Here is a 27515-nt window from a genome sequence, read left to right on the forward strand (position 1 = left end):
GTACATGCAGCTATGGGAACTGGGAGAAGGTCGAGGTTTTTGCTACTGCATTGCGATGTACCTCCAAACTACATACAGGTATTGAAGTCTAAGGAGATCTGCATCCCTCAGGCTGCATGCCCATCTGTCACCCAAATGTTCTCTCTGTCATCGTTATTTTGTACCATCCAACAGAGAAAAAAAATCTACAAACTACAGAAACCCCACCAACATCATCCAGCAGAGAACTTGATAAAACTTTACCGCTTCCCTTCTTCCGATATATATGTATATCAAAAACAAACACTGTCTGTGCCCTGGCATCCAGCATATATGGAGATCCTATTAAATATACAGGTTTGATCCATTGTAGCAGGTGACCAGTGATCGAAGTCACCTGCACAAACAAGTGAAATGTTTCATCACCTGTACCGTAGGAGAACCATGTCCCACAGACTATCAGTCGCAAGAGAGGGTCCCCGTTTTGTTGTTTGCTACATTGTTATTTCTGCTATAGCACGTCAAAGCAGTGTATGACTACAGCTTTGTACACTGCCATACATTTTGCTTCTTCCACCATGACTTTGAGGTCTGTCTCAGGTTTTAAAGTGACATGAACGTGTTTCGATCGTTTGGCTCTCACAGTAAACTGCACATCGGACGGTGTAAATTATACTGTTGCTCCCACAACACACATCCAGGATGATTGAAATAAAAGACAGAAGCGATGTCTCTTACTGAGAAAAATGCAGAAGATATCACAGCATATGGAAACTGGAAGAGTTCTTTGGCATTGTGGAGAACTTCCAAACAGCTGTCCGAAGGTGATCGACGAGCTTTACATTTAAACTCATCTTTGACAGTGATGAGGTAGCAGATGGCTTGGTGTACTGTTTTGACTGAATTCTCCTATTGCGGCCATGTATGTGAGCACTGTTTCAGTGCTAGCCGTCCCCAGAAGGTGTTGCCACTCCACTAAGACTCTTTCTCCATCTCAAACAGGTGATATTGGTCAGTAATTATGTGGTAATCCACGTGTACCAGTGGATGGATGGGATGGAAAAGACACTGTCGATGTACTGTAGCAAGCATCAAAGTTGATAGTGCGATCAATTTTAGCAATTTTACCAATTTTTTTCTGTAATTTCAGCGCTGACCAATGAATAAGCAGCATGTTTCCCAGTTTCTGTATCATTGCCATACCACCGCTCCTCTACTTTGTGAGGACCATATACTAGATTGCGAATGTAGATAGAATGACTTTGCAGTACACCCATTCATTGTTAATTCTAGAACGTAAATATATATTCACCAAAGTATAACAGACAGTACTCTACATATTTCTAGCACTTCAATCATAGTGCATAATTTACGATTGCCCATCTTTCCCTAAGTGGATGGGAGTCACAGAGCTTTCTCGCATTCTTCGGAAAAAGTTAGAGACTGAAATATCTCCTTGCAGTGTCTTTGGCCAACTCTCCCTGCAACACTGTCACCAATTTAATCTGCAGCCTAAATCTTATGAAGGAACAGAGCGAGCCAAGTCCATAATTGCTGTTCTGCATCAATCTTACTAATGGCACCTATCCAAGTGCATAAAATCTCTCCAGATGCACGATGTCAAGGATTTTAGCACCCCTTATCGGTGTATAGCAGATATGAAAGTGTTGTGATGATATGACAGACGGTTAAGAAGAAGAATATGTGGGGTTTTATGCATGATGGAGCTCCAGACGAACAGAGTTTGAAATATTCTACATAAATCAATCGTGCTATCAATGCTAAAGTATTGTTCTAGTGTCTGGTATCAGTACCAAAAAGGTATTGGTAAGAGAGAAATGATCATAGAACGTAAACAGAGGACATAAAGTCCAGCAATTGACATATATCCATTGTGCAAGTTTTCTATCCGATTCACTGTGGTGACAAACTTTAAGAAGATAGAACTACTTCCTTGAAACATAGAGTATTTGCGATACAAGCATAATATAGCTTTCCAGAGGTGCATAGCGTCGACTATTCTCATCCGATCATGGTTGAGAGATTATATTATGCTCACATCAGTCCTATAAAAAAGAGAGTTAGAAGTGGCAAATGCCTCTTCCAAGGAAACAGACAAATGCAGCGGTGTTTGACATCTGAAATTACACATCATGTTGCCACTAACACCGTAAACAGGAAATCTGTCAAGCAGGTGTTTTCATGGGGATTGCAGTACCTCACAATCACGTATCACTAACTATAACCGTAGCCTTCCATGGCTGTTGTCACATTCAATAAAAAATGTTCTGGGTTTGTGACCGCATTGTCAATATATATAAAACTACTGCCGTTTCGGTCCCTGTTGCAAGCAACCTTCTTCAGGGTGTTTTCCATTCGCCGATTTCCACCAATCACAAGCAGTAACACCAATCAAAACGTCGGGTATCCACCAATGAAAAGAATTAATGAAAACACCAATAGAGACTTTTAACATCCCACCCCTTCATCCTAAGCAGCCTATCAGAATTAGATACCAGCCATGTCTGTAGGTATATAAGAAACAAAGTTTTCTCATTCATCAGTAAACAAATGAAGGAGGTCACTTGCAACGTTGATAGTTTTATACATTTTGACAATGTGGACACAAACCCAAAAAATTTAATTGAACCTATCACAAACTTAGAATCACCGTAGTTATGAAAACTGAAGACTCGATTTTGTGCCTCAGGATGCGGCAGGGGAATTGAGTACGTCACATAAATCTTCATTTGTCTAGAGGAGGGTGCCGAAATAGGATGGACTTGTTTCATCATCGTCATACATGAGTTGGAAGTCCTCTGATGACTGTGGTATGGAGAGGTTTGCTGTTAACGATCGAAGGTAGGTAGTGCTCTAAGTCACTCACAGAACATGCAGATGTATACGAGTCGAATGCAGGCTATGCAACGCAGCTGATACACCCTGACAGAAAAACTGAAAAAAATGGTTAAATGCGAAATAAATGCCCTGCAGCGACATCTCTCTCTTTCTCTCTCTCTCTCTCTCTCTCTCTCTCTCTCTCACTCTCTCTCTCTAGAGTGCACCATCAGTCTACCATTAACTCATACCTTATTACAAGCCCATCTCAACCGATCACTCCATCTTCTTTCTGTACTTTCTGTCACCTTTTAAGGCAGATGCAGATCAATTTAGAGGCAGACGATTCTCTTCTTTCCAGGAAAGTATCAGAGACAAGAGTCAACTAACGTGTATCATTATTATCTCAATAGACATACAGTAGAATATTGTCACGCAGCAACTGTTTGTTAGCTGACACCGCAAGGTTGTGATTGGAGGAGAGGACAGAGAAGCACATTCTAAATACTGTTTGTTAAGATTTAAAACACCAGATCAGTCCAGCACAGGGTCAAACACGCGATCCATTCTGTAGTTGTATATTGCAGTCCCACAGCTAGTACTACAACGTTCTTTAACCAAGGACACTTTAAAAATGTATAAGGTGTTTGCTGATAACTGTGGCGCCACATCTGGGCTTGTAATCCGACATACACATAAATTTATTACTCTACAATTGGTGCTCAACCACTTTAAACATTCTATTCCAACTGTCTTAACGCTGTCGACGAAAAAAATTACTGTTTCCCTAGTTCCCAGTGCTTCCATGTCAACTTTTTCTCGTATTCCTATTGCTGCCATACGCAAGAATTGTCCTGCACCTAGCAGAAGACATCAACTACTCCTGCACTTCGGCGTATTTTTCCCCCAATTTATACGTATTTTTCCGTCAATTTTTTTTATAATTTTATTGACTTTACTTTACTTCTGCCCACGCCATCATGACATCACTTCTTGCCATGTATTCTAAATTTTTTTTTTAAATAAGCACAGTGCCATTTGACTGTATTGTTGTTTATTTAATTACATCCCAGGTTTCTGCCTTTTAAGCCATTTTGACATGATTGAGTTTATGTCATTATCATATATTGCAGGACATCAAACTTCAAATTAGCCATAATGAGAAAGACATTCACTTCTTACGATATGTCAGATGTAAAATCATCATCTTGTAAAAGGATTAGTAAATAATAGTGGGGGAACGTCATAGTTAATAAAAAAAGAAAACAAAACATGCTCCAATTTCCATCAAGTCATCAAAAAAGACGGTCCTGTTGGATTAACTCAGCTCAGCCTGTTCCTCCACGGATTTCTGAAGGTCTTAGATACAGCGCTCTCCGGCTTCTGCTCAGTTCTGACTTAAATTGGGGGGCGGGGAAGAGACAGAGGAACAGTTACAAGATGCATAGGGGCTGTCTAAAATCACGCTGGAGTTTTACCGTAGCAGATAGATTCAAAAAGGGTGACTCGTTTCGAGATAGGAGAGTGCTACGAATATGATTAACCAGTGACTGTAGTCATTGAAAGACATCTCCATAGGACGCAACACTGGTATGTGGTTGAATGGAAAGACTTGATTTCAAATCACATAGAGTATTTCTACCAGAAACAGTAACACTACGGACCTGAAAACTCAGTGTACTTTCTTATGATCTCAATCTAGCGTTGTAGTTTTTTATGTGATTCGTCGCATAGCCTACTGTCTACGGCATGTTATCATTCTCAATCAACCATCATCCTTCCTAGCCCGTAACCCAGAGGATGTATCACAAAACCTCTGACATGGCATCGAGATAGAATGTGTTACAAACACTGTTTGTTAGCGTGAGAAACACCTATCGGTGGCGTGAGAGAGTGTTAACCGAGTCGCTTTCTAAATTCGGTGATTTTATTACGAGCTTACACTGCTAGTGACGTGCATCCACGCTTTCGGTCTGTTAATACACACTCCGCGATCACCGTCCATATAGGTATTTGTGTGGAAGACCACTTCATTCAGAAGCAATACCGTACCTCGACTTATAAACCTTGTCTAGTTTTTAACATGGATATCGTTAGTGACACTTGTCGGCACCTGTAGGACCAAGACCGCCTTTTATGCAGGGCAATAGTAACATAACCGTTGCTACCGTGTTTTTAACATCTGGTGGCTTGTAAGACGATTACGTCACTCTTTCTAAGACACAGTGGTACCACTCGCAAGAAAAACAAATGGGGCATATCCACTGATCACAGATCTTCGCTCAGTACTGTTTGTTTCCGCTAGCATTCAGTTATCGACGAAGTATTATATTTAGTAGGGGATGTGCCGTTATGGATTCGCTATGATCAGCGGACTTCAAATGGCTCTGAGCACTATGGGACTCAACTGCTGAGGTCATTAGTCCCCTAGAACTTAGAACTAGTTAAACCTAACTAACCTAAGGACATCACACACACCCATGCCCGAGGCAGGATTCGAACCTGCGACCGTAGCGGTCTCGCGGTTCCAGACTGCAGCGCCGAGAACCGCACGGCCACTTCGGTCGGCGATCAGCGGACTTATAAACTATATGTACTATTGTCTGTGTTCCGACAAGTGCAAAGAAAATTACTATGTCCTGTCGTAAGGGGAGGTATGGATCTGATGTGGAAAACTGCGATAGCCATAAGAGGAATGAAATCGTTTTTAAGTGAAAAATTTTGTCAGTCATAAGAAGGATATAGATTTTTATATTTCCACAGCCACAGCCCTCAGGAGGTGGTATTTCTGATGCTTCGCTCATTGTCAAATGTCGTCAGATTGAGACTGCAATCTTAATATTTATTTATAAGTACAGTGCTAAATATGTAACTGGTTTCCTAGGATGATTTTGCCTAGCACTTGTGTAAACATACCTCTACAATGCCTGTGCGACGTGGTTATCGTCGCCGTTGACGGCGCAGTGTTCCTGTGTATAAGTCTTCGAAAGTAATAGACATTGACCTTGCTGGCCAATTCAATAAGGAGCAGCTTATTGGTGGTGCTAATGTCTTTCGTGGACTAAGGATGCAGCTTAAATGTGATATTAGGGCTGTCTTTGGGTGCAGTACATGGTTGACCTTGGCTGTTGTATGGGGTAACCATGCAGATTATGGTGGCCTTGAAGCTTTCCCTGATGCACACATTTTGGCTTGGAAGACGTGGAGTATAGCGGATAGTAGAGACCTACTAGCTAAGGCTCCCTTTGGTACAATGGTTCCAGACAAGCCCTTTACTTTGTCTACAAGAAGAAAGAAGAAGCTGAATGCTGACATATAGCTCTTTATTTGGGCCAAAGTGGGCAGTAACAATTATAAATAAATAAATAAATATTTCTGGTGACTGTATGTTGTATTATAGACCATAAAAATTCCTCCTTTCCTAATTCCTTATCTTTCCAAAAAACAAAAATACATTCACTTACGTACGCTTTCAGCACATGATTATGCGCTAGGCGTAGTGTGACCTTGAGGCAGCTGATGTGTTTTGTCTGGTGATGAGGCACCAGAGCGGACTTACCCTTTGGCACGGCCTGGGCGGGGAGTGCCTATGGCCGGAACAACTGACATTTACGGCTTACAGCAGCACCCAACTGAACTAGATGGGCTGGAGTATAAGAATGCAGCTGACCTAACCACGTCTCCCTCTAGGCGTGCGAACAGCGAACTAATTCTCAGCCTGTGCTGGCCAGCCTTCGCGATCGCATGTGTACTCCATGGAAATTTGAGAAGATGTAATATGGACATGTGTTTGTGCTGGACAGTTATCCCCTCTTTTGTAGATTGACCGGTTGACTTCTTCTGCACATCTCTTTTGTTTATTTGGTTGAGAGAACATCGATTGTAATGTGTGTTGTGTACATCTAGATCAGGGCCGGCCAAACGCTGCACAGTGTGCAGACGTGCGGAAGTGCTGCACATGGGCGCACGTGTGCGACAGCGTGCGACAGCGACATCTGTTATTAGACATGTGTCCTAAATGAACGGCGGCGGCTCCACTTCCCTGTTTATGTGGTACAAGCAAGAGCGCAACATACCCAGTCTCGTTTATCCCTGGTAACCGTAACCTTAACAGAGAAGTACTGACAAGGGAACCTCCCCATCGCACCCTCCTCAGATTTAGTTATAAGTGGGCACAGTGGATAGGCCTTGAGAAACTGAACACAGATCAATCGAGAAAACAGGAAGAAGTTGTATGGAACTGTGAAAAAATAAGCAAAATATAGAAACTGAGTAGTCCATGCAGAGGATAGGCAACAACAAGGATGATGTGACTTGAGGATCACCGTGGTCTCGTGGTTAGCGTGAGCACCTGTGGTCCTCGGTTCAACTCTACCCTCGAGTGAAAAGTTTAATTTTTTGTTTTCAGACAATTATCAAAGTTCAGGCACTCACACATCAATTTCGCTCTCCAAAATTCCAGGACATGTTCAGATTTGCTTGGAAATATGCAGGATTTGACGGTCTACACAAGGAAAAATTTGAAAACGTTAAAAACATTTGTTTTGACAGAGCACAGGGAAAACTGTACGACTGTGGAACTGTTGCATTCATTTGTTGCAGTTTGTGTGACAAACTCATGTTTTCATCACTTTTTTGGGAGTGATTATCACATCCACAAGAAAACCGAAATCGGGCAAGGTAGAGGAATCTTTTTACCCATTCGCCAAGTGTGTATTTTAGGTGGGTCGACAACATATTCCTGTCATGTGACGCACATGCCGTCACCAGTGTCGTATAGAATATATCAGACGTGTTTTCCTGTGGAGGAATCGGCTGACCTATGACCTTGCGATCAAATGTTTTCGGTTCCTATTGGAGAGGCACGTCCTTTCGTCTACTAATCGCACGATTTTGCGGTGCGGTCGCAAAACACAGACACTAAACTTATTACAGTGAACAGAAACGTCAATGAACGAACGGACAGATCATAACTTTGCGAAATTAAAGAAATTAAAATTTTCACACGAGGGAAGATCTGAACCACGGACCTCATGTTCCGCAGCTGCTCACGCTGACCACTGGACCACAGCGCTCCTGAGCTAAAAGTGTCCTTGATGTTACCTATCATGCGCATGGACTACTCAGCTTGTATATTTTGCTTTTCTTTCAAAATTCCACACAACTTCTTCCTGTTTTCTCGATTGATCTGTGTTCAGTTTTTCAAGGCCTATCTACTGTGCCAACTTATAACTAAATCTGAGGAGGGTGCGATGGGGAGGTTCCCTTGTGAGAAATGGCAGGTACTGTGAAAAAGCAAAGGACAGGAGATCTATGTTCTCAGTCGTTTAAAAATGACTGGGAAACACAATGTTTGCTATGCCGCCGAATAATAGGCGGCCAGCGTAAGTTTTCAATTGAAAGACACTACAATACATACCACAAAGACGAGTGTAGTGTACTCAAGAGTGAAAAACGGCAAGTAAAATTAAATGTCCTTAAGAAAATGGATGAGACACATCAACTCGATTATCATTTCTCATGACCAGTGATAAACGTGTTTGGATTTATTCCTTTCATAATTAAAAATTATTATTTAGTAACTGTGCATTAGTGGTTCATTCTGCTCCATGTTACATTATTATTAGGAAAATTGGTCATTAAACCGATTGTTCCAATGTATGCTTCCATTTAAGGTTTTTTTTAATGTGTGAAGGGCTACGCTCAGCTGAACTCGATAAAACGTGACATTCATCTAATTGTCGGTTATTATGCAGATTTCAGACGGAGTTAATGAAATATGTAGCAATAATGGTATTGAAATAACAGGTGATCATCGACAGGTCTGCGGTTATCGTTCTGTTCAGAGGTCAGTGAGACAGAAATTATGTGGGTGTAACTGAGGGCACCGAGAATTAGTTATAGGAAACCTTGAATTAGTTTAATGTTATTTGAAATCATGAATGAGGTTCATTGGAAGTCGCTAAGTGCTCTCTCTCTTAAATAGATCAAAAACATTACTCGTATTTACGTGCCGTCAGTCAAGCTGCCTTAATAAAATCCCACGGTTGTTAACTGTATTACTTGTCTTACTGGGTTAAACTGTTAACATAAAAGTAGACGTCTCAATGAGTAGACTGTGACAGTATTTTAAATGTTTAATACGCGAAATACCTTCCCATCGTTGGCTTGCAATCTGTGGAAAGAGCACTAGAATGCGCCGGTACAGAGTATCCCAGCAAGTGGATAAAGCGACATCTGTGGGTAGAAACACTACATGAACGCTGACGGCTGCGGCGTGCACGCTGTGACCCGGAAGTTGCACATGTGCAGGAGCACCGCACGCGTGCAGAATTTCTGGCCAGCCCTGATCTAGATGGTGAGAAACAGATGGAAGCGAAGTTTCCTGCTTCTCTAGACATGATAAATACCTTAGTTGACTTTGTAAGGTACAAGGATGATTTGCAATATGTTGTATCATTGGAACAAGTATTCATTAAAAAATACGCGTGGAACTATCGGTTTCCTCTATTTTCTCGTGTTTTTGCGTGAAGATTTTCACAAACGAAGTAAGTTTGTACTTACTCAGTGGTTTGCAGGGCATCCACCTCGCTGCATCTCGTTAAAGTTTCAGACTTCTAGAGATACAATTCCCACTCTTTAACTTCGGAATTATAATGTGCAAGCGATCAGTAGCATACTGCTATGTGGCTGATATCGAGAACTATCGCGCAAATGATATGATCTTCTGGCAAACCATGTGAAAATACATATGTTCTTGTACTCTCAGGGTCTGGACATAGCTGTAGAAAGCACAGCAGCAAGCAAGCAAGCAGGCCAGGGCTAGAAACAAAAATCCCTTTGAGCCGGGGGAACCAGCCAAGCCTTTGCACATAAGTTCAGAGAGTGACTGCAGTCTGCTGGGGGCGTTCTGATCGCGCATCAGGCAAGTGTGTGCTGTGGGCAGTTGAGTCGAGACCACTGGCCACGAAGGATGACCAAGCGACCTCATGGGAAATATCTAGTGCTGCGAGGACTATATACGGTGCATCTGCTTATGTTTTTCAGGATCTGTGTGTCTTCGCAGTATATGTACGAGTGTCTGGTGGTCGATAGCAATATGCAAGATGTGCAAGTGATGATTTCGTATGGTGGAGGATACGAATTGTATTTAGTACATTGATATGGTATATGATGATATAGCCTCAACAATAGCAGAGCAGTATAATTGAGGAAGTGTCTGGCTGTAGTTTCCATATTTCGAAATTTGTAGATCGCGTTTGCAGGGTTTAACTCTCAGTGCAATAAGGCTGCTGTGTGGTTTTTTTTTTTTTCGATCTGTACAAAATAATTTTGCTCATGGAAATCTCGTGATTTGTCTGTATGCGAAATGGCGGATGGTGCTCCCGCATTGGCAGGAGCAGCAGTTTGGCTGGTAAATTCAGTAAAAACCAATCAGAATGCTCCATTCACAAGAAGTTCCAGGACAACATAGTGTCACCAGAAATCCTTTGTGTGTGATGTAGGACTAGGTTGAACAAGATGGCGGCAATGTATTTACAGAAAGTTCTATGACGTCTGAGAGTCACGTGATGTGTCCTTTCTTTGAGTGTTCAGAGACAAGTCCAAGCAGACCATCCTCCTCTGTTTCAGACAGGCGGGATGCTGCCCCACACCTGTCATTGTGGCTTTAGAGCATCTCCAGGCCAGCAGCTGTCGGACATCGAAAATTCACCAAAAATTCCAGCCTTGTCCTCATCTGTAAGACAGTGCCTCGAATTCTGTTTGTCTGGTTGTGCTGTTAGTGGAGGTAGCCTGATTGACCTGATTGTCTGCCATAATTTGAACTTCCCACCATGAAGTCAATGCTACATTTCCACATCTATGGCCGCCATCTAGGATCTACGATTTTGAATAAATTTGGCAGCATTACAGAGAGGGGTCATGCTCTCTTTGCCCTACTGCTGCTTAATACTGAACTTCTCAAACGATTAAATTCAGTTACTTTAGCTCTTCATTGAATTGCTAATTTTGGAAACAAACGTATCAACCTCCTGACATATTTTGCTTATTTCACACTCAGTAATGTCCCACTGAATAATTTTCTGGAATAATTCATCACTTAGAGAGCGAGAATTGATTGCAAAAATGCGAGCAGTAAAAATGATATGTGGTGTTCACTCACAGACGACATGTAGGTATCTCTTCAAGGAGTTAGACATTTTAATTGCGCCATCACAATAAATATATTCGCTAATTAAATTCGTTATTAATAATGTACCATAATTTGAAAATAATAGTGATGTTTGTACCTGCAACACAAGAGGAAAATATGAGCTTTATTATCCTTTACATAGCTCTCAGTGACTCAGAAAGGAGCTCAATATACAACAACAGAAATTTCTAACCGTTTGCCCAATAACATAAAACGTCTGACAGGTAGGAAAGCAAGTTTTAAATCTGATCTAAACTCATGTTTCATGACTAACTCCTATCTCATGGACGAATCTGTTTAAAAACTGGTAGGTTGCCAAAAAAATTAAATAAACAAGAAAACCCTGGTTTTTAAGAGTGGTTGCATGAGTAGGACTAAATAATAATTTGTTCATTAATGTTAACATTAATCAGGTATGCCTATCCTGTAAACTGACTTGTTCCGCATCACTTCAATAAAATAATCGCTCAAGTTGTCTGTGGAATATTTAGCTAACTACCTAACTAAGTAAATAAAAAAAATGGTTTATGTTCTGAATATGGCTAATAATAATTATGGGTATTTAAGAATATAAAATTATAGGAACAGATTATTATCAACACACTGAAAATAAAAATAGGATTTCCCTTTTACATTATTAAATCCACTTACGATTTTGTGTCACAGTTTGCAACGATACTGGTGTCGGACGTTGCCAACAATGCTCCAACTGCTAACATTTTGCTAAGAAATTGCTATCATAATGGAGCTCATGGAATGTTGCTGTGTAACGATGTCTCTTGGTATACGAATAGTGTTCTATTCACTAAACCGTGTGTACAAGCTTTTCAGTCCCTCACGTTAGTGTCATATTTGTTCATGTTCCTCTGACAAAACTAGCAAATTATGACGAGCAGGCAGCGCTCCTTAACACTCAGAAGACATTAGAAAAAAATTGGTTCAAATGGCTCTGAGCACTATGGGACTTAACATCTATGGTCATCAGTCCCCTAGAACTTAGAACTACTTAAACCTAACTAACCTAAGGACAGCACACAACACCCAGTCATCACGAGGCAGAGAAAATCCCTGACCCCGTCTGGAATCGAACCCGGGAACCCGGGCGTGGGAAGCGAGAACGCTACCGCACGACCACGAGATGCGGGCAAGACATTAGAATCACAACTTATTCAGACGAGGTACATAGCTCCCAAGATATCTAGAACAGACATGACACAGTGTTATGAATATTATAAAAATTATAACAAACAGGACACAATATGGAAACTGTTAAAACTTATCGAATGTCATTTACAGCCTGCATGCTGACTTACATATGAAAATCAGTTATTACCAGAAACCGTGATTTATAATAAAAATTAAGAAATATACGGTGTTTATTAATATCCATCTTGCGACATTATATTCAGGAAACTAGCAAACTCGATATCATGTGGAAAATTCCTAACTCATGCATGATGTGGCCCTGCGAGTATAAGCGTTTGTGTTGGACTACAAATACTAGAATCGCTCCGACTGACATAAAGAAGTTATCATCCTTAACGGTCTAAATGGCCTGTAAATTTTTACAATGGGTGTACTGACGTGGAAAACTTACCGCCCTCATGTTACGAGCCAATAAGGCAGTACGAGCCTTCCGCCTCTCCCCGTGCGACCGATCCTCCTGTTCCACACGCGACCGTAACACCCCAGGGCTGTTATTTCCCGCTGCGGGCTGCGGTTCATCCATTTTACGTCTGTGAGGTCTCTAGATGGTACCATAGAAGTGAGAGTACTAGAGACTTCAGTAAGCGTCCAGGAATTTCTTTGGTGTATTCGATAATGTGAGCGGAGCTTCAAGCTGAACATCTCATGGTATTGCTCAGTGTGTATGTTAGTGTTTGTAAGTAAACGAAAAATATATTTGTATTAAAAACCTGTTTTGAGTAACTGTGGTGTCCTTGTACATTATTTAACACGGCTTATCGGCAGAGTTATCAACTGACTGAAGAAAATAGGTATTACAAAAAACAAAACAAAAAACGGTAAATGATGAGGTCATTATCAAAGCATTCTGCAAGTGTTTTATTAAAGGGAACACTCTAAAAAATGTTCAAATATGTGTGAAATCTTATGGGACTTAACTGCGAAGGTCATTAGTCCCTAAGCTTACACACTACTTAACCTAAATTATCCTAAGGACAAACACACACACCCATGCCCGAGGGAGGACTCGAACCTCCGCCGGGACCAGCCGCACAGTCCAGGACTGCAGCGCCTAAAACCGCTCGGCTAATCCCGCGCGGCGGAACACTCTAAAACAAGTAATGAATCACCGAGGATGAAGTGTTGAGATTTTTTTTATATATGGATTTTGCTCTGTAGATACTGACTTTGTTGTAAGCAGTGTACATATTTCATTCTGCAGAATACGTACAAATGCCTTCTTGAGGAGGCGTCCGATCGTTTGTATGAACATTAGAAAACAAACGCGAGGAATAGAAAATGTAAGTGATCTGAAGTCACGCCGAAATACTGTGCACAAAAATGAAATCGTTCAGTCGTTTGTTCGTCCGTGTGCACAACTATCAATCAGGCTGGCAAAATTTCAGCACCATCTCTCTGTACCGCGAGCCGTCAGCTGCTGTGGCTAGGTTATGTGGCAAATTGCTGTTTCGCCCCGCCTCTTGTTATTTAATTGCTCATTTCATTGGTAGCCACATATCAAAAGATGTAATGGGTTGTCATACGTCATAGCACTTGATGGAAAATGTATCTATATGATCTGTAAATGCAACCAGTTAACTTTATTTTGACATTCGCCTGTTTAGGGAGCGCCTGCATGAGCAACAGTGAGCGTAAAAAATAAAATTGCAAGCAACCATAAATGTCGTACAACTTATTATAATTTGTTTCTACATTAAATGTTCCCGGCTGGGTACAGCTCCGCCGTCTGACGTTTATATGCTATACATATTTTGTTCATCAGTTTTTTGTGAAGCTGTTCTTACATTTTCATCGTAAACAGGATTGTTTTTACTCATATGTTCATATGTGCATTTCACCACCTGAATAGTAGGACTAAGTACATTATCAAAATCAGTTACAATTATTTCATGTGACAAAGGAATAACAGTGTCAACTTGAAGTATTTGTAGGGTATACATACAAGCCGTTGTCTTACTCTTCGATGACAGCTGTTTTACAATATTATTTTTTAAAAATAACTGAATCATGTTCGCCGGTTAATGTCACCTAAAAACAGCTGAATATATTCAAAAGTCGGTCCCACTGACATTTTCGGTTGTGATGGCTGCAAGCCGATAGAAACTTGTCATCATGAGAGGGATTATTTCAGTTACATCTGGAGTCGTTGATGCACATGAATCTTTACATAAACTTGAGGATAGCTTGTACTCTGGTCGCTGACAGAAGGAGTTGGGGTCATTGCTGTAAATAATAAACGGTAAGGAAGGAAGATACATGCATTGCTTCGAAAATAAATGATACATTTCTGATGTCTATGCAACATTGTAATGCACTCTTGAGTACGTATTAGATGTGTTGATACATCTTCCAAACATGTCAACTTAAATGCAGCAATGGCAATGGTTAGAGTTCTGAGTGGTGAATTTATGCTTAAGGACTGCTATTATTTCCGAACGCTATTTTTTATTTTGTGCCTATTACGAAACTTTTTCAGTTAGATCATAGTAATATACCTCGGCGAATGTTATTCAACCGTCTGTACACTATATGCTATGCGTATTAAGAGATCTGCTGTCATGAAACGCACATCGCCCTCGAATTATCGTTGAGCCAGCTTCCTGAACAATATTACTCTATGTTCTCACAGTAAAGGACACTTTATTCGAACAAAAATTGAAACAAATCTGACTTTGCTGGGTCGGGGGTAACAGTAGAAGTGTCCTTTAGTAACTTACAGATGTCATTGAAGTCTTTCATTTACAATGAATGACTTTTTTGATCTCTAACGGAACCTACATTATATTTTGCAACCATTCTAAGGCGTAGAAAAACCTGTTACCACGAAAATGCGGATTATTCTACACTCGAGCGAGGTTTAAACAGCACCGAAAACTAGTATTAAACTACCGAGAGGCTTCGACAGCGCTCTGCTGTTGTTTGGCATAGATAGTTAATTCATTCAGTTGTGACTTAATCTTGTTTGTAGCATGTGATGGTTATCAAATTAAAGAAAATATACTCAGAGGATTTCCATTGGTTCTTGTCCTTGGCAACTGCTGCTATTTATTAGTAATTAACAGTAATCGTTCTTAGTTTTAGCGTCCAAATATAGTTATCTCCTCGTACTGTGTTCCAACGCCGGCCGGAGTAGCCGAGCGGTTCTAGGCACTACAATCTGGAACCGCGCGACCGCTACGGTTGCAGGTTTGAATCCTGCCTCGGGCATGGATGTGTGTGATGTCCTTAGGTTAGTTAGGTTTAATTAGTTCTCAGTTCTAGGGGACTGTTGACCTCAGAAGTTAAGTCCCATAGTGCTGAGAGCCATTTTTTTGTGTTCAAACATACGACCTCCTGTTCACATGATGTTCGACTTCCCTGCCCTTCTGTCTGGAAGCTACACCAAAAGGTGCAAAGGATAGTACACAATCGCAGTCGACTGGCGCGTAGCTGGCCTATCATAGGGGAGTTAGCCCAAGCTGCAAACTCGAGGGCGTTTGAGTTGTGGTTTGTATGAACATGTTTGAGTGTAAATGCCCTTATTGTCATCGTCTTTTACACTGTAACCTACGGATATTTGATCTCCCGTTCCCAACAAACCACGCCTGACATGATATCGCTAACTTAGTATCTTCAGTCATCGTAAACGTTCCTGCGCTAGCTAATTCTGAATATGCAGAGTACGCTAGAATCGACAACAGCAGCATCGAAGATCACTTAAGGAAGTTCCCGATGCAACATCTAGATGAACCACACCGACATTCCACCTGAGCGGGGAAACCTCCGTCCGTGACGCACTGACTTCGTCAGTTATTCCGTCCGTCAATGGTGTTACCGAATTCGGAATCAGTCACATCACTCTCATGTCGACGTAGTCGGATGATAATGAATGCTGCAAATATAGTGAGCATAACTGTTATTCATTACAGTAAAGGAAATAAAAGCGGCTGCATTCATCATAAACGTGACTGGTGCAACATCAGTAACCAATGGTAATATGCATATGTGAGGGGCGTTCAATAAGTAATGCAACACATTTTTTCTCGGCTAATTTCAATTGAAATAACGCGGAATTTGTTGTGGGACATCGGGGAATATTTCTGCTGCAGCCCCTATAGATTCATGAGGTTCCGATAGATGGTAGCGCTATACGTAGTCTTCAAAATGGCGTCGGTGACGGAGTTGCGCTCCAAGCAGAAAGTTATCACTCTTTTGGTGGAAAATCAGAGCATCGCAGATATTCATAGGCGCTTGCAGAATATCGACGAGGACCTGGCAGTGAACAAAAGCACGGCGAGTCGTTGGGAGAGACGTCTGTCATCTCGCAACAAGTTCGCGCAAACCTGTCCGATCTCCCGCGTATCGGCCGTCCGCACACACTCTCGGGAAATTGAGGAAACGACTCCAGCGAATTCATCGCCACAAAAATGCAAACGAACTTCTCCATGACAACGCAAAGCCTCACACTAGTCTGCACACTCGAGAGGAGCTCAAAAAACTTCACTGGACTGTTCTTCCTCATCCATTCAACACTCGGTATCTCGCACCTTCGGACTTCCATCTCTTTGGCCCAATGAAGAATGTACTCCACGGGAAGCAGTACGTGGTTATTGATGCAGCAAGACGTTGAGTCTGATGTCAACCAGTAGAGTGGTACCATGCGGACGCACTCCCAGTAAGGAGGCATAAGGCGAAGCGTATGGAATGGAGACTATATGAAAAAATGTTTACTGGAATCCTGAATAAAATCGACCTGCTTTCAGAAAAGAATGTGTTGCATTACTTGCTGAATGCTCCTCATTTATGAGGGTTGGAGGAAAAGTAATGCCTCCACCTTCGTTAATTGGGTTTGGATGGGAATATTTTAATAAATCAGACGCAGAGATAATCCTTAGAATGTGATCTTTAATTACCAATATTCATTTTTCCTTCATAATCACCAGCCAACTGGATGCATTTCTGCCAACAATGAACAAGTTTTCTGAAGCCGTCACGAAAGAAGTCGATACTCTGTTTTCGCAATCACATTCTCACAGTTCTCTCAACGTTTTCATCAGAAGCATAATGATGTCCCCGCAGATCGTCTTGCAGTATTAGGAACAGATGAAAGTCAGACGGTGCTAAATCTAGACTGTATGGAGGATGCCGTATGGTGGTGAGATTTAGTCTCTAAAACTCTGCTGTGGTGGCACGTGAAGTGGGTGGTTTGGCATTGTCATGCTGCATGAAAACGTGTGACCCACACTTTCTTGTGAAATGCCGATTGTGCTTGCAATTTCTCTCTGAGTGATGCGACGATCGTCCTGAATCAATCTGTCAACATTTTGCTTCTGAAACTCGGTAGTTGCTATCACTGGACGTCCAACTCTCTGTTTGTCACCCAGGTCAGATGTTCCCGCCTCAGCATCTTTAAACTTACTCGCCCGACAACGCACAATACTCACATCAACACAGTCACCATAAACTGCTCTCATTCTCTGATGAATCTCCATGGGGTGACACCTTCTGCTGTCAAGAATTCAAACTGTACGTTGTTTAAATCGCATTGACCGACCGTCTGCGCATGGTTCCATACTTTTACACTGTAACAACTCAACCGTTCAATGCTAAGGCTTCCCGTCAACTGAAGCTGTAGAGAAGAGACCACGGAACAAGCCAGTACATGCCGCGTACCAATGCTGTCAACTGTTGAAGAGATACCAAGGTGGAGGCATTACTTTTCAGTCAACCCTCGTATAAAGACAAAACAGTACAACATATTGCAGAACATGAATATGCAGAAACATATCTGAGAACATTATGGGCCGTCCAGAATATGGCAGTGAAGAAGAGTTGTTAGGAAGTAATGGAAGCTCAGTGAAGATGAAGAAGGGGTACTGGTATTTCACCAGAATTCAGGGACAAGTTTGTGGTTTACAGACGACATTGTATGCTGCAAGGCATACATCATCTACGATATTTGTGTCCCATGATTGAAAAGTGAGAGAAAGACAAGTGCCGGCCAGTGTGGCCGAGCGCTTCTAGGCGCTACAGTCTGGAACCGCGCGACCGCTACGGTCGCAGGTTCGAATCCTGCCTCGGGCATGGATGTGTGTGATGTCCTTAGATTAGTTAGGTTTCATTAGTTCTAAGTTCTAGGGGACTGATGACCGTAGAAGTTAAGTCCCATAGTGCTCAGAGCCATTTGAACCAAGAAAGACAAGTGCACAAAACTTCATGTATTTGAAGTAGTAGAAAAATTGAAGTTGGCAAGAAATTTTCTTGGTGCAGAAGTTCAAGTAAGGGATATTCGTTCTTGGCATTTGGAAAAATCCTTGAAGTAGGACTTACTGAATTCAATGGATCTATTCATAGATAGGTTACAAGGTTTTAAACATTGACTGCCGCACGCCTAGTGATGGATCTTTCATCGCTAGGCCACTGCGTTAGGTGTAAGGCTCTGCTGTGGCCGCCACAGTAAGGTAAATCCCTTAATGAACAACATGACATGTATGCAAATACGTAATAACAGTCAAAGTGTTATACAGAAAGAAGTTCACTTACCACGAACTCTACATTTGAAGGGAGAGAAGTTGGTAATAAGTACGGTGCGAAGACAGCATGCAACAACAACTCATTCTCACACCATCCAATGTGTTATGACAGAAAATGGATACGTGTTTCCAAAAATGATGATAATTTACCAAGAACCAACAAGTCTGTTTGAAGTGTGATTAGTGCAACTCAATCTGAAATCACAAAATATATTTCAAGTAATCTCAAAGTCTGACATAATTACGAAACAAATCCTGATGAAATTCTTTCAAGACGTCTGCTTGGATCATTAGGAATGTCCAGTGGCAGGTTCAACAGCTGATACTAGTTTAGTATTCACTGTAGTCGATCGCATTGCTCCAATGCATATGAACATGCATCGAAATTGTACGGTATGAAGCCTGTGAAGTGGACATTTCGAAGCATGTGATTTAAAAAGCATCCATAATCAATGAATGGGCAGATGAGGCACTTGTACATTTGAAAGCTGTTTGTCTCTTCGTTAAGAGAGCATCAGTTGTCCTCTGTGGCAGTGATGTGCTAGTCCTCATACTGTAATGATTTGTATAATTTACTTATAAGGTCCAAGAAAGATTATTAACGATATCTGATTTGAAATGAGTGGACACACAATGCACCTAACATATTACGTGGAACAGATAATAAAGGGCCAGCATATCTTATTGCAGAATATATTTTGTAAGTAAACAGATTTAGAAAAGTAGCTGGTGTGGCTGTCTTGTGTTAGCTTCATGCTTGTATTGATACACACTGCAATGGAAATGTTGCCATTCACAGCAGTCCTATGTTCAGCAACATTAACCGATGCAGCCTCACCATACTTGATGGCTAAAAATAATTAACTGCTGTACAGATAAAGTATGGTACATTATATTATCTGATCCGCTCTTGTCTCGTGACACTGTCTTCAGATCATCAACCTCACCTCATTTTTTCTAATGTCTATCTAATTTTAGTTCAGCAAGATGGCTGCCGCCTACGTTCCATGCATTTAAGTATAAATGTAAGTTATAATTGGTTATTCAGCACGACACTTTGAATCAAGTGAACATATTGTTCTTCATCATTTGAAAACACACGATTACAAATTCATAATGAGAATTGTGACTAGGTTTGAGTTTACAGAACAATCTTAAAACTCAGAAGCATAACCTGGTCTTCTGAACAAAGTACATTTTCTCTTTAACATATAACTTAGTATGGATAAATCTAATACAAAACAGAATCAAATGATGCAGTAACCTGTTTCTCGATACCTGAAGATTCGTAGTCTCTCATAACTTGTACCACTGTGTATACACATCAAAAAAAGTTTTGCATCACCTCGGTTCTGAAAGTTCCGGAACCTGTACAGAAAATTGGAATAGAGATCAACATAAAAGTCATTTCCGCCCTTCTTATTGCTCATGAAAACCACACATTGAATGTTGTACCACCATACAGCGAAACCTTCAGAGGTGGTGGGCCAGACTGCTGTACACACAATTACCTCTAATACCCAGTAGCATGTCCTCTTGCATTGATGCATGCCTGTATTCGTCGTGACATACTATCCACAAGTTCATCAAGGCACTGTTGGTCAAGATTGTCCCACTCTCCAACGTAGATTCCTCAGAGTGGTTGGTGGGTCACGTCGTCAATAAATAGCCCTTTTCAATATATCCCAGGCATGTTCGACCGGGCAGCATGCGGACAGATGCGCGCACACTTTGGCAACGGCTGCTGCTTCGTTCACATGTAGTTATGCTTATAATTTTCTTAATGAAACTTAGTATGGCACTTTAAATTAGTAACTTTAAAACTAGTATGACAGAAAATGACACAAAATACTGTATGTTACATTAACAGTTGATCATGCATGTTAAATTGTCTCTATCTAAATACAAAACTTAAACTAAAGATAAATCAATACTAATAATAACAATGATTTACTCGTAGTTATAGAGCTGTGTGTAATTCATGTGCTCCAGAGGGGAAACATCAAAATAAACTGCACACGATGAGAAGAAAATTGTATTTCTACCGCTTAGTCTACCCAGAAAGATTCAGATTTCACAATTAGATCTCTTCTTCTCGAATGAAAATAGTAAGTTAGAGTAAACCTTAATCTACGCATATGACTGCAAAGTTTTTATGTTCAAAAGAATTTTCCGATTTTACAAGAGCATTTTGCAAAGACGCACATAATACGTTGTGGTACTTTTTACAATTACGTTTAGGACCAAAGTTTCATTTACTTCGCATCGGATGCATGACATGCATCGAGACGATAGTCAAACTCCTCACACACTTTTTCAAACATGTCTAGAGTTACTGAGCTCACTACTGTCGCTACACTGCGTACAGTTCTCTCTAAGTAAGGCACAAACCCCCACCATAAAAACGGAAGTCTGTTGCTAAGGTAGAATACTCAAGATTCATGGTTGTGTGCATTGATGAGAATTTGAACTGGAAGAAACACATCGATGATCTGCTGAAACAGTTAGGTTCAGCTACTTATGCTATTAGGGTTATTGCGAATTTTGGTGATAAACATATCAGTAAATTAGCCTACCGTACCTATTTTCAATCACTGCTTTCATATGGCATCATATTTTGGGGCAATTCGTCATTATGAGAGAAAGTATTCATTGCACAAAAGCGTGTAGTCAGAATAACAGCTGGAGCCCACCCAAGATCACCTTGTAGACATTTATTTAAGGAACTCAGGATACTAACGGTACCTTCGCAATACATATTTTCACTTAACGAAATTTGTCATTAATAACCCATCCCAATTCAAAAGTAACAGCGAAGTGCATAGCTACAACACTAGAAGAAAGGATGATATTCACTATTCTGGATTAAATCTCACTTTGGCACAGAAAGGGGTGAACTACGCTGTCACAAAAATCTTCGTTCATTTGCGAAATAGTATTAAAAGTCTGACAGATAGCCAACCAACATTTAAAATCAAATTAAAAGAATTTCTGAATGACAACTCCTTGTACTCAGTAGATGAATTCTTAGATATGATGTAGCAACTGGAAAAAAAATTAATTAATTGATTATTTTGTGTAAAGAAAACTTATGTTAAAGTGACACGTTCCACATCATTACGAAATGTCGTATTCATGATCTATGGAACAAGGATTAATATATGTATGTATGTATCACGTTCTGTGAGATCAAGGTCATCTCTGAGGCCATTGGTGCAAAATGACGGACGGTGGACGCATCGTTGAGACAGCTCATTGTTAAAATCACATAGTATAGTTGTTACTGAAGTGCACCTGTTGAATCGGAGAAGGCAAATAACTTTTGGTGTTGTGTTGACGTCGTCTCCACACGAAGTGCGATGTGTACTGAACGACGGACCGAGCGAGATTGTTCCACCAGAGAGACCTCAACTACATGAAGCGGCAACTGGCACCAAGGTTAACGTTTAGTTCTGATGCACAAATTAAAATTTATCTCAATATCCTCACTTGATTTATGCAAAAGATATAGTGTTGCAAACTCGGATGAGTCCTCTTGAAACACCCTGTATTTCCAGCTCTTCCTACTAAACTGACAGCCCGAGGTTTGGTCACAATTTTTTCTGTCCGTATTCTTTACAAAATTTGTATATTCCGTCTTTGTACGGCAGCTTGAGTTTAGGATGGAGATCACTGTCGCAACATTTTGCCTTTGTGTCCACAGACCCGCATCTCGTTCGAAATCGCGTACACGCCGCCGGGTGGCGCGGAAGTGGCAGGAGACGCAGTATTCGACGCGCTAGACGACGACCAGCAGATGCTAATCGACATCGAGCAGAACATCGCCAACCTGGAGCGCAACCTTCAGCTGGTCGGCCGGCGCGGCTCCTGGCAGTCAGACGACGGCGGCGGGGGCGGCGGAGGCGGTGGGGCCGGCTGCGGAGGCGGCAGGGGCGCGCGCGCCATGCGCGTGCTGCGCCGCGGCACCTCGCTCACCAGCCCCACGGCCGCAGCACCCGACAAGTCCCCGGCGCCAGAGCGCAAGAGGTAAGCCACGGTACCTGCTGCATTCATGGATGCGTCACTTTACTCACTGGAGGCGAACGCTTCCACTCGTTAGAGACTTTCCAGATGAGTTTATTAATATTATGTAGCGGCGCTGGCCAGCACAAGTCACTGCTGGCATAACTGCGCTGGTCGCAGCAATTAGCTGGCGCAGCATTTCACCGACACGGTTGGCCTAAGTACGTTGGCACAACCACCCGTTTAGCAGCCATTAGTGGTGATTTCTCAAACTGGGGAACAATCAAGAATGGGGTGCCGTAAGGTTCGGTCTTGGGTCCTCTGCTGTTCTTAATATATATTAATGACTTGCCATTCTATATTCACGAAGATGCAAAGCTGGTACTTTTTGCCGATGATACAAGTATAGCTATCACAGACAGACAAGAATTAACCGGTGAAATTGTAAACGATGTTTTTCAGAAAATCATTAGGTGGTTCTCTGCAAATGGGCTCTCATTAAACTTTGGCAAAGCACAGTACAGTCAGTTCCACACAGTAAATGGAATGACACCATTAATAAATATAGACTTCAATCAGAAACCGGTAGCTAAGGTAGAATATTCAAAATTTCTAGGTGTATGCATTGATGAGGGGTTGAACTGGAAACAACACACTGAGGATCTGCTGAAACGTTTGAGTTTAGCTACTTATGCTATTAGGGTCATTGCAAATTTTGGCGATATACATCTGAGTAAATTAGCTTACCACGCCTATTTTCATTCTCAGCTTTCGTATGGCATCATATTCTGGGGTAACTCATCATTGAGTAAAAGAGTGTTCATTGCACAAAAGCGTGTAATCAGAATAATTGCTGGAGTTCATCCAAGATCATCCTCCAGACACTTATTCAAAGAGCTAGAAATCTTCACTGTAGCCTCACAATATACAGGGTGAGTCACCTAACTTTACCGCTGGATATATTTCGTAAACCACATCAAATACTGACGAATCGATTCCACAGACCGAACGTGAGGAGAGGGGCTAGTGTAATTGGTTAATACAAACGATAAAAAAATGCACGGAAGTATGTTTTTAACGCAAACCTACGTTTTTTTAAAAATGGAACCCCGTTAGTTTTGTTAGCACATCTGAACATATAAACAAATACGTAATCAGTGCCGTTTGTTGCATTGTAAAATGTTAATTACATCCGGAGATATTGTAACCTAAAGTTGACGATTGAGTACCACTCCTCCGCTGTTCGATCGTGTGTATCGGAGAGCACCGAATTACGTAAGGATCCAAAGGTAACGGTGATGGACCTTAGGTACAGAAGAGAAGAGACTGGAACAGCACATTACGTCCACATGCTAACACCTTTTTATTGGTCTTTTTCACTGACGCACATGTACATTACCATGAGGGGTGAGGTACACGTACTCACATGGTTTCCGTTTTCAATTACGGAGTGGAATAGAGTGTGTCCCGAAATGTCAGACCAATAGATGTTCAATGTGGTGGCCATCATTTGCTGCACACAATTGCAATCTCTAGCGTAATGAATGTCGTACACGTCGCAGTACATCTGGTGTAATGTCGCCGCAGGCTGCCACAATAGATTGTTTCATATCCTCTGGGGTTGTAGGCACATGACGGTACACATTCTCCTTTAACGTACCTCACAGAAAGAAGTCCAGAGGTGTAAGATCAGGAGAACGGGCTGGCCAATTTATGGGTCCTCCACGTCCTATGAAACGCCCGTCGAACGTGTACCTCACCCCTCATGGTAATGTACATGTGCGTCAGTGAAAAAGACCAATAAAAAGGCGTTAGCATGTGGACGTAATGTGCTGTTCCAGTCTCTTCTGTACCTAAGGTCCATCACCGTTCCCTTTGGATCCCTACGTAATTCGGTGCTCTCCGATACACACGATCGAACAGCGGAGGAGTGGTACTCAAGCGTCAACTTTAGGTTACAATATCTCCGGATGTAATTAACATTTTACAATGCAACAAACGGCACTGATTACGTATTTGTTTATATGTTCAGATGTGCTAACAAAACTAACGGGGTTCCATTTCAAAAAACCTAGGTTTGTGTTAAAAAACATACTTCCGTGCATTTTTTTATGGTTTGTATTAACCAATTACACTAGCCCCTCTCCTCACGTTCGGTCTGTGGAATCGATTCGTCAGTATTTGATGTGGTTTACGAAATATATCCAGCGGTAATGTTAGGTGACTCACCCTGTATATATTCACTTACGAAATTTGTTATTAACAATCCGAAAGAATTCAAAAGTAATAGCAGTGTACATGGCTACAACACTAGGAGAAAGGATGATCTTCACTACTCAAGGTTAAATCTAACTTTGGCTCAGAAGGGGGTAATTATGCGGCCAGAAAAGTCTTTGGTCACTTACCTAATAGCATTAAAACTCTTGACAGATAGCCATATAGCATTTAAAAAGAAATTAAAAGAATTTCTTAATGGCAGCTCCTTCCACTCATTAGATGAATTTTTGGATATAGGAAGTGGGTAATTTCCCCCCTCCCAAAAAATTTAAAAATATTGAGTGTCATGTAATATTTTGTCTAATGTAATATCTTGTATAGACAACTTTTATTAACCTGACACGTTCCACATCATTACGAAGTGTCGTATTCATGATCTATGGAACAAGTACTAATCTAATCTAATCTAAAAGAAATCTAGTCCAATTCTGCATCGTTGCAACAGACGAACTACGCGGCCGCTGGGAATTTGCATGTTAACACATCTGGCCCTGTTACTTGTACTGTCCACGCTGTCGGTAAAAGGCATCTAACTCAGTGACAGCGCTGTGCAGCATGCTACCGCCATGTGAGCCAGAGAAGCAACGTCACTCTACCGCCATCTACTGGTGTACTCACTCATGTCAGTCACTCTACAGGAACCCCACTGTGCACTCCAGCATCAGGTTCGATGGGTCTGGACTCGAATTAGGACCCCTCTAGTCACAGACGCATTTACTGACTACCAGCGAAAGTCGTCACCATCTAGACTTCGAGAACTGTGGTTCACTCCTTGGATGACACAAGCCAGCTTGAAAGCCATCACATGGTCAGATAGCAGCATCACTCAGACCCCACAGACCGTGAAGCACGACTGCGTAACTAACATAGCTATCACTAACTCAGCACCAGCAGTGCCAGGTGCCTTCCTAACAAGCACACATCTCTCCAAGCCCCACTGCCTGTTTATGTAAGCTGTGGCTGGAATCCTCGTAGGACAATGCTGCCATGGACCATGGATTCGACAACCACACCCCACTTGCTGGACGCTGCCATGGGAACTCTGATATATGCTGTACCAAAGAAGTAAATCAGTTAGTTTCAACCTGACTCTGATTGAATCTGCTCCTGCTCCCATTAGAGAAATCACACACATGTGGCGAGGTGGACATCCACACATCTTCACAGGTATACTCCTCAGCCTCCAACAGGATCAATGCTATCCAGCACTCTTGACTTTGCTACAGCTATTATCACCTGTAGACAACCATTTCGAATTGTGGTGGAGGAATAAACTTTATTACCAGTATAGTGCCAACAACAGGCAGCTGCTATGGAGTTCGTCACAGCATTGTGTGCCAATGACTAGGATTTATTTCAAATTTTTTTCGCATAAGACAGTTATGATTATTATTCCTTGAGAGGGGGATGTTAAATCAAATTTCCACGTGCGTTATAATACTCCACAGGCATACTACCATCGTGAACTTTCTGCATTCTTACCAAACAGGGAGTGTCCTGCTGTCTGTTTGGCGCTACACTCGGAAAAGTCAGAGCCGCTTGTTCATTTCATTTACCTCACTACAGACTACTGGCTTCAACTGCTGCCAGTAGGTGGCGCCATATGTAGCTTATTCATTCATTTAGTCCTTCGTTTCCTTCCTTTTTATTTGCTTTATTCCCTGAATGAGATAAGACATGGCGGTATGAGATATGAAACTGAATCAGATTTTTCAATTTATAATTAGCACAGCACAGTGCAGGACTTCAGTGGGACTAGAGGTTGGCTGGGGGGGGGGGGGGGGGGAGGGGCTCTACAGTAACTTTAATTTAACTTTATTAACAGGCTGGGAGGCCTCTTCAACAACCTTAACTTAAATTTATTAACAGTATGAGTCATACAATTACCAGAGCACATACCACAGGCAAAACAAACAAGGAATTTGCAGCCAGTTTTCTTGGATTCACACATAGTATAGTAACATAACAATTCAGGAAAATAAGCTCTCACTCCACAATAATAATAAAAACCTTAAGGTGATGGAAATGAATATAAAATCTGATAATCTTATCCAAACAATCAGATATCATCCAACGTAAACACTTCACCACACTGAGATTAACTTTACAAAAGAGGCACTCAGAATAACTTACAACAACACATGATAGTCAACAAGGTGCAGAATGGCACCCCAGTACAACCAACACCTTAAGACAGACAACATGGACACCATAAACATTGTAGAGTGACACAATAATCAAATGTACATCAACTACCAAGCTACATAGAAAAACAACTACAGTCACCAAAACCTTATCACTAAAATACAGTTCCTCAGATAACTCATTGCTTTACAGCCACGCCATTTCATTGATTCAAAATCTTGCCAATACATTATCATCACAGCATTCAAAGACCAGCACAACAAAATGGTGCAAATCACTCTTATGCACAGCCTTCCATTAATAGTAATGGAAACCTTTCTACCACAAACACTTCCTTGTTCCTAGGTGCTGAATCCTCCAGA

General features: G+C 41.5%; 1 protein-coding gene across 1 annotated transcript in view; it reads left to right on the top strand.

The window, feature by feature from the left end:
• Nucleotides 1-27515, top strand: part of LOC124625417 (otoferlin-like) — a 1049973-nt gene that overhangs the window by 702460 nt on the left and 319998 nt on the right. The window contains exon 4 of the mRNA XM_047149169.1: nucleotides 22433-22755. Coding sequence (XP_047005125.1) covers nucleotides 22433-22755 — 323 coding nt within the window. The remainder of the gene's footprint in view (nucleotides 1-22432; nucleotides 22756-27515) is intronic.

This window comes from Schistocerca americana, chromosome 1 (assembly GCF_021461395.2).
Source record: "Schistocerca americana isolate TAMUIC-IGC-003095 chromosome 1, iqSchAmer2.1, whole genome shotgun sequence".
Taxonomy (NCBI): Eukaryota; Metazoa; Arthropoda; class Insecta; order Orthoptera; family Acrididae; genus Schistocerca; species Schistocerca americana.